The 8,226-nt window shown below is 44.5% G+C and overlaps 1 protein-coding gene across 1 annotated transcript; it reads left to right on the forward strand.

Annotated features, from left to right (window-relative positions):
- The first annotated feature begins 4,617 nt into the window (after window positions 1-4,617).
- LOC133659281 (uncharacterized) lies at window positions 4,618-7,856 on the forward strand. The gene is made up of 2 exons (XM_062062017.1): window positions 4,618-7,609; window positions 7,715-7,856. The coding sequence occupies exon 1, from the start codon at window positions 4,856-4,858 to the stop codon at window positions 7,076-7,078; it is 2,223 nt and encodes a 740-aa protein (XP_061918001.1). The 5' UTR covers window positions 4,618-4,855; the 3' UTR covers window positions 7,079-7,609; window positions 7,715-7,856.
- The last annotated feature ends 370 nt before the right edge of the window (window positions 7,857-8,226 follow it).

Consider the following 8,226-nt stretch of genomic DNA (forward strand, 5'->3'; position numbering starts at 1 on the left):
CCAACACACTCTGACAGAATAATCCAGCCTCCTAACACGAATCCCGCAGAGACTTTGATGGCGGAGAGGCTTGACAGGATTCTTGGGATGATGGCTAAATTAAAGAAAAGTTCGGCCACTTTTCAAGCACTCTCCCACCCACCCCTGTCGTCTGTGGGCCTATCTGGGGACGTCTGGGATCCATCCCTTGAGGGGGGAGGGGGGGGGGCTATGAGTAGCTGTGCATCTGAGGAGGCACAGCTACTCCTCACACAAGTGGGTCTGCAACAGACGCCACCATGCAGTCCGGTGGGCCAGCAGCAGAGGGCGCCACCATGCACTCCGGTGGTTCTGCAGCAGAGGGCGCCACCATGCACTCCGGTGGTTCTGCAGCAGAGGGCGCCACCATGCACTCAGGTGGGCCTGCAGCAGAGGGCGCCACCATGCACTCCGGTGGGCCAGCAGCAGAGGGCGCCACCATCCAGCAGAGGGCGCCACCATCCTCTCCAGTGGACCAGCAGAGGGCGCCACCATCCTGTCCGGTGGACCAGCAGAGGGCGCCACCATACTCTCCGGTGGACCAGCAGGGGTCGCCACCATCCTCTCCGGTGGACCAGCAGAGGGCGCCACCATCCTCTCCGGTGGACCAGCAGAGCGCGCCACCATACTCTCCGGTGGACCAGCAGGGGTCGCCACCATCCTCTCCGGTGGACCAGCAGGGGTCGCCACCACCCTCTCCGGTGGGCCAGCAGGGGTCGCCACCACCCTCTCCGGTGGGCCAGCACGGGTCGCCACCACCCTCTCCGGTGGGCCAGCAGGGGTCGCCACCACCCTCTCAGGTGGGCCAGCAGAGGGCGCCACCATACTCTTGTCGGCCACGGATGTGGTCGTTTCACGGGCGACCGCCTCGCCAATTGCGGCGGCATTGAACTCGCCGTCGCCACCTGACTCTTCCCCGCTGGTTACGTGGACACCTGGCCTGGCGGCCCACCGCCTTGTCCTCCCTCCACCCTCCCGTGACTTTGGACTGTTTTTTGGGGGAGGGGGGTTGCTAGAACGTCTGGCATCCGTTATCGGAAGGGGGGCTACTGTCAGGCTTGTCCCTGACAGTTTGGTCATGTTTTAGTTTTTCCTCTGTGTCTGTCTTTATTTCCTGTTAGCGCTCTTATTTTGTCTTTATTTCCTGCTTGTTTCCCTGAGTGTTTTTCCCCTCAGCTGTGGCTGATTGGCACCGGGCCACACCTGGTGTCAATCAGCCAGCTGCTGATTAGATCTGCTTTGTCCTCCAGTCAGGGCTTTATTATTATCGCTACTACCTGTCATTATGATTGCCAATGTCATTAATACTTATCTTGTAGCTGTGTCTACTTCTGTTCACTCTGCTCATGTCATAGTTCCTTCGTGTCACAGTAAGTGTTTTTGTTTCTTGTCCACAATTAGCCTTTGTGCTAGTTTTTGTTCATAGCCAAGTTTCTTCTCCGCCTTGTGCGCGCCTTTTGTTTGTACCCTTTTGTTTGTTCTTGTTTTAGTGTTAAAATAAATCATGTTTTCCTGCACCAAGTCTGCCGTCTCTGCATCTTGGGGTTCGTCACCAACACACTCTGACAGAAGTAAGCTGCAACCCCATCGTAACAGGCTTGCAATCTTTTGGATTGCCAGCTTTGCACAGACAAAGAAAAATACAATTTCAGCACAATTGATATTAACTATAGCAACGGCCCTTAAGCATAAGAGTTGTGTGATAATTGTAAATGGCAGCAAATTTTGTTCATGAGAAAAATGCAGTTCTGTCATGTTACGTTTTTTTTGTGCCTTTATTTTGAAGAGCCCACTCTTATTCTGTTACTTCCTTTATTGCTGGTGCTTGACTTCCTGCTGCCGTTCCGTCTGACAACAGCATACTCACGTTACTCCAGGACTGGTAAAACATGCTGACAAAGATATATTTCTCATATTCTGTGTGAACATTTGTGAGAGGTTATTTTATTGTGCCTCGTGTTTGTGTTGTTTATATGTCACATTTAAGGAGAGTCACTACGAGCTGTGTGTGGAAGCTAGGCTAACTAGCTGAGCAAACTTAGCGCCCTTGGAAGCGGAAGGAGGTAGGAGGAGACTAATGGTTTATTTATTGTGAAACAAGTGGTTCATTTCATTTAAAACAAACGGGAAAATGTCATTATTTTTATTTAAATAAGAGTTGTAACTTGTAATTAAGCTTAATTCATGTGAACATTCATTATTTAAGTTTACTAAAAAGATTTGTTTATAAGTTTAAAAATGTAAACATGATTTATGTATTGTTTGTGGAAATATGGTACGATGGCCTTTGTATTTTCTGTCCATCTTCATAGTTTTCACGGTGTCAAAATTGTGAGGAGAAAAGGAGGAGAGAATTAAAGTTGCACCAGTCGAAGCTCTCTGCATCTTGTGTCATTAATCCAAGTGGGCCGCTACAGTGAAAACTCCCCGGCTGCAACCAGTGACAACTTCTGGCTGCAACAGACCTGCCATCCCTGCAGAGAAGCTGACGCCATCTCATCCGAGATCCAGCTACCAACCTGTTACCAGCCAACTGACTCCATTTGCACCCTGCACATCCTGCACAGGCAAGATTAAAAGGACAGCACGCTAAAGGTACAACATTGGGTGCCAAGGAGCAAAAGGAGACTATTTACACACACGTTACAAGCTTACAGCGTATCTGAAGTGTCTTAAATACTAACATCATATTTTGAGGTCAAAATAATTTGTGAGCAACACGTAACAATTCTGAAATGGGTGAATGTTTTAAGACAATTGGTATATGTCTTTAAAAGGTAATTTGTGACATGTCTGTTGCGATAAAGGTTTAAAGGGTGAAGCACTTTAGCTATTAATGGTTAGAGCGCTCATTTATGACATACTTTGTTGTTACTGTTTTATGTTAAAATCCTTTGAATGTCCATAATATGCGAATGCTTGATATAAGTATTACTCTGTGGTAAAAGATAACTACAGCTTATAAGTGAATTCAGGCATAGGACAATCAAAAGCCACGCAAGACTTAAAGCAGTTGCACAAGCAAATATAATGTCACTCCCAACAGAAGAAGCAGACAATCCTACATACACACCAGTCAGGTTTAGCTCACGTGAAAGAAAATTAACAGAGAAAGGCCAAGAAATGCATGACGAGGACACCAAAAAACGTGAAAAAACATTTAACAAGGCCTATAATTCTTGGAAGCTAACAGCAAGGGAAACAAGGACAAAACTAAAAACCTTCTGTTTATTAGAAGACCTCAATAAATTACAGCAGGATATTGAAACAAAGCACGACGCCGTAAGACAGCAATATGAACCTATCCTACGTAACAGTAACACCACGGCAGAGATCGTCAACAAAATGGACGCTTGTGTTACGCTAACAAAGGAAATCTGTAGTCTCATAAGCAACCGTCTAGCGACTATTAATAAAGATTATAACGATCAACTTGAAAAGGAAAAGATGAGAGAAACGTTAAACAAAAATGAATATGGGTCTGTCTTTGGTCAAACTAAAACTGAAACTGTAAGTTCATCAGATTCATCAGAAGAATCAAGCAAACATTCTAGCTCAGCCAGTACCCATAGCAGTAGAGTAGATGCACTAGCAGAGCTTGCTGCTAAGCTGGAGCAATCAAAGGCCATGGAAGAAATTCAAGCACAGAAAGCACATCTTCACAAATTGGAAAGTGAATGGAAACTTAAAGAGGCAAACATTTTGTCAGAAATGAAACAAAGAGAGGTGGAAATGCAACAACAGTTGGAACAAGAGAGAGCAAAACTGCAGCAGTTACAAGCAGTAAAAGAGGTCGCTATAGCAGCAGCTCGTGTGAGAGCATATGACAGTTTTGAAGGTTTTGAGAACCACAATGAAGAAATTGACAACAAAACTACTTCTTACAGAATGCAAACTGAACCTCAATTAAATCCAGACGCTGCTTCATTCCATCCTCACCAAGTAGCTCCTGAAATGACAATGACCCAGGAGTCTGTCAGCTTAGCACAAGCAATTGCTAGCTCATTAAGTATGAATCGCTTGCCAGTCCCTTTACCCACCACGTTCAGTGGTGACCCTTTGAGGTTTACAGATTGGAAGATGTCATTCATGACTCTAATAGACAGAAAACCCCTCTTACCAAATGAGAAGATGTTTTATCTCAAAATGTATCTTGCAGGAAAAGGCGCGCAAAGCCGTTGAAGGTTTCTTTTATCGAGATTCAGAAAGCGCATACAACGGAGCATGGAAAGTTTTACAGGACAGATATGGAAACCCATTCATTATACAAAAGGCTTTCCGTGATAAGCTCATGAAATGGCCAAAGATCAGCGCAAATGACCCACTAGCACTACGAGAGTTCGCCGACTTCCTCCAAAGCTGCACTGGGGCAATCCCACATGTCAAAGGACTAGCTATCCTTAACGATTGTGAGGAAAACCACAAGTTGCTCAAAAAACTGCCGGAATGGATTGTCCGAAAGTGGAGTAGAATTGTTGTAGATGAGCTTGACAAATCAGGCAGCTATCCGGATCTTGCATGCTTCACAGAGTTCCTGAGCAGAGAGGCAAGAATAGCCTGTAACCCTATTGCTTCTCCACTGTTGATACATTTCAAACCTGCAGATGATAGAACTCCAAAGAAGGCCAAAGCTTTTAACACAAATACACAACCAAAGAGTTTCGCTCAGGAAAAACAAGAAACAAACAACAGTAAACCAAAGCCACCCTGCTCAGTCTGTAAAAGTGAAGCTCATGGTATCATACGGTGTCCAACTTTCGCAGCCAAAAGTGCTGAGGATAAAAAGGCATTCATCCATGAAAATCGGCTCTGTTTTGGATGTTTGAGAAAGGGTCATATGACCAAAGATTGTAGGAGACGACACACATGTAACACATGCAATCGTCATCACCCAGCCTGCTTACACAAAGACAGGAAACAAAGACCTGTGGAAGCAATGACGAATAGCTCCACTTTCACAGAAGAACATGCAAGCCAGGAAACACACAAGGTCATGTCCCACACATCAACACAACATGCATCTGCTACCTCAGGTATTGTCCCAATTTTTGTGTCTACAGTACAAGAACCACACAGAGAAATACTCACATATGCTATACTGGACACACAAAGTGACTCAACATTTGTCTTAGAAGATGTACTTGATAAATTGAATGTAGACGTCCAACCAGTAAAGCTGAAACTTAGTACTGTGACAGCCATCAACACAATCATATCAAGCAAGAGTGTTCATGATCTACAGGTTAGAGGACTCTACTCTGATAGCTCCATCCAACTCCACCAGGCCTACAGCCGTGACTTTATCCCGGTGGACAAGTCTTACGTTCCAACGAAGGAAACAGCATCACTGTGGCCTCATCTCAGAAACTTGGCAGATAAGTTACCACCCCTTCAAGACTGTGATGTAGGGCTCCTAATAGGATATGACTGTCCAGCAGCACTGGCTCCTCTTGAAGTCATCTTAGGTGACAAAAATCAACCGTTCGCACAGAGATCAGAACTAGGATGGAGTATAATAGGCTCATCAAACCCCCACCTAGACAGACAAGGAAGTCAAAGCTTTGTGCATCGGTTAACAGTAAAAGAACTGCCAGTTCCATTGCCGACAGATGTTCTAAAGACCCTGGAATCAGACTTTATTGAGAGAACTTATGAGGATAAATATGTGTCCCAAGATGATGTGCTTTTCGTACAGTTCCTCAGTGGCCACATCACACAGAAGAAGAGCGGGTATTATGAGATGCCACTCCCTTTCACAGGCAACAGTCAGCCCAACCTACCAAACAACAAGAAGCTAGCCACAGTCCGCCAGCAGTGTTTCAAGAAAAAATTAAAGACCACCAAACAAAACCAGCACAGTGAACATGTAACTGTCGAGGAGCGTGAGAAGGCCGCTGAGAAAGTGATTAAGATTGTACAGCAGCAAGCATTCCCCCAAGAGATAAAGATGCTTCAAGGTGAAAAATGCCTTCCAAACTCAAGCTCTATCTTCAGTCTGGATCCCATCTGGTCTGAAGGACTGCTCCGTGTTGGTGGGAGATTAAAACAATCATCTCTCTGTCACAAACTGAAGCATCCAGTCATCTTACCAAACAACAGTCACATATCTAAGCTGATTGTGTCCCACTACCACGCCAAGATATGCCAACAAGGTCGAAGCCAGACACAAATGGAGCTTAGGAGCAATGGATTCTGGGTCATTGGTGGGAGCAAGCTGGTTGCCAAGTTGATACGCACATGTGTGCTTTGCAGGAAACTTCGACGGCCGACAGAGAGTCAGCGGATGGCTGAACTTCCTAAAGAACGTCTTGAAGCCTCAGCACCGTTCACGTACAGCGGCATGGACTGTTTTGGACCGTTTATTGTAAAGAAAGCCCGCAAAGAATACAAAAGATATGTACTCATCTTCACATGTTTGTACTCTAGAGCTGTCCATATCGAGATGCTTGAAGATTTGTCGACAGACTCATTCATGAACGAATTGAAATGCTTTATCAGTCTGAGAGGAGCTGTCAGACAACTACACTGCGACCAAGGTTCTAACTTCATTGGCGCCAGAAATGAGTTTAAGGAAGCACTTAAACAATGTGACACCAAACTACTGGAAATCTTCCTGACTGAAAGGCAGTGCGAATTTGTATTCAACGCCCCCTCTGCCAGCCACGCAGGCAGTGTCTGGGAACGGCAAATCAGAACCGTTAGGAATGTACTGAATGCCACCTTCGCACGGTGCCCGGGTCGACTTGATGACGCCTCTCTTAGAACTCTGTTATATGAGGCTATGGCTATTGTGAACAGCCGCCCATTAACAGTAAATGGAATCAATGATCCACAGGCGCTGGAACCTTTAACACCGAATAACCTCATCATGATGAAATCTAAAGTTGCTCTTCCTCCCCCGGGAGGATTTGTACGCTACAAAGAGATGGAGAAGAGTTCAATACCTCATCGAACAATTCTGGGGTCGCTGGAAAAAGGAATATTTGCTCAACATATCCACAAGACAGAAATGGCACTTACCTCAGCGCAACCTCAGAGTCAACGACTTTGTCATCATTAAAGACGACAACCTCCCGAGAAATCATTGGCGACTAGGACGAGTGGTGGAGACTGTTCTAGACAGAGATAGCTTAGTCCGTCGAGTCAAAGTACAAGTCGGAGAGCGAAAGTCTCAAAGAAATCAAGATCTCCCCTCTAAACCTTCAGTTATTGAGAGACCAATCCAAAAATGAGTGCTTCTCCTTGAGAATTGATCAGAACAAACAGACTGACTATTGTTTATTGTGTACGATTACAGTACGGTTCACATAGATAGTTAAACGTGAAGTTACTCATTTATGACAGTCAAAAAATCCTGTACAAATCATTTGCTCTTTGTGTATTTTGTTCATTCCTTGTATCAGGATTTGGTGGGAGTGTAAATGGCAGCAAATTTTGTTCATGAGAAAAATGCAGTTCTGTCATGTTACGTTTTTTTTGTGCCTTTATTTTGAAGAGCCCACTCTTATTCTGTTACTTCCTTTATTGCTGGTGCTTGACTTCCTGCTGCCGTTCCGTCTGACAACAGCATACTCACGTTACTCCAGGACTGGTAAAACATGCTGACAAAGATATATTTCTCATATTCTGTGTGAACATTTGTGAGAGGTTATTTTATTGTGCCTCGTGTTTGTGTTGTTTATATGTCACATTTAAGGAGAGTCACTACGAGCTGTGTGTGGAAGCTAGGCTAACTAGCTGAGCAAACTTAGCGCCCTTGGAAGCGGAAGGAGGTAGGAGGAGACTAATGGTTTATTTATTGTGAAACAAGTGGTTCATTTCATTTAAAACAAACGGGAAAATGTCATTATTTTTATTTAAATAAGAGTTGTAACTTGTAATTAAGCTTAATTCATGTGAACATTCATTATTTAAGTTTACTAAAAAGATTTGTTTATAAGTTTAAAAATGTAAACATGATTTATGTATTGTTTGTGGAAATATGGTACGGTGGCCTTTGTATTTTCTGTCCATCTTCATAGTTTTCACGGTGTCAAAATTGTGAGGAGAAAAGGAGGAGAGAATTAAAGTTGCACCAGTCGAAGCTCTCTGCATCTTGTGTCATTAATCCAAGTGGGCCGCTACAATAATATATACATAATTATTCTAACAGGCAGGTCTGCTCATCAGCGACAGGTGTGTTGATTGCTGAAGATTAAGGAATGCAGC

The sequence above is a fragment of the Entelurus aequoreus genome, linkage group LG10 (genome assembly GCF_033978785.1).
Source record: "Entelurus aequoreus isolate RoL-2023_Sb linkage group LG10, RoL_Eaeq_v1.1, whole genome shotgun sequence".
Taxonomy (NCBI): domain Eukaryota; kingdom Metazoa; phylum Chordata; class Actinopteri; order Syngnathiformes; family Syngnathidae; genus Entelurus; species Entelurus aequoreus.

What these genes read in the sequence shown, in the direction of transcription:
- LOC133659281 (XM_062062017.1), top strand. Translation starts at nt 4,856, where the DNA reads ATGACCAAAGATTGTAGGAGACGACACACATGTAACACATGCAATCGT.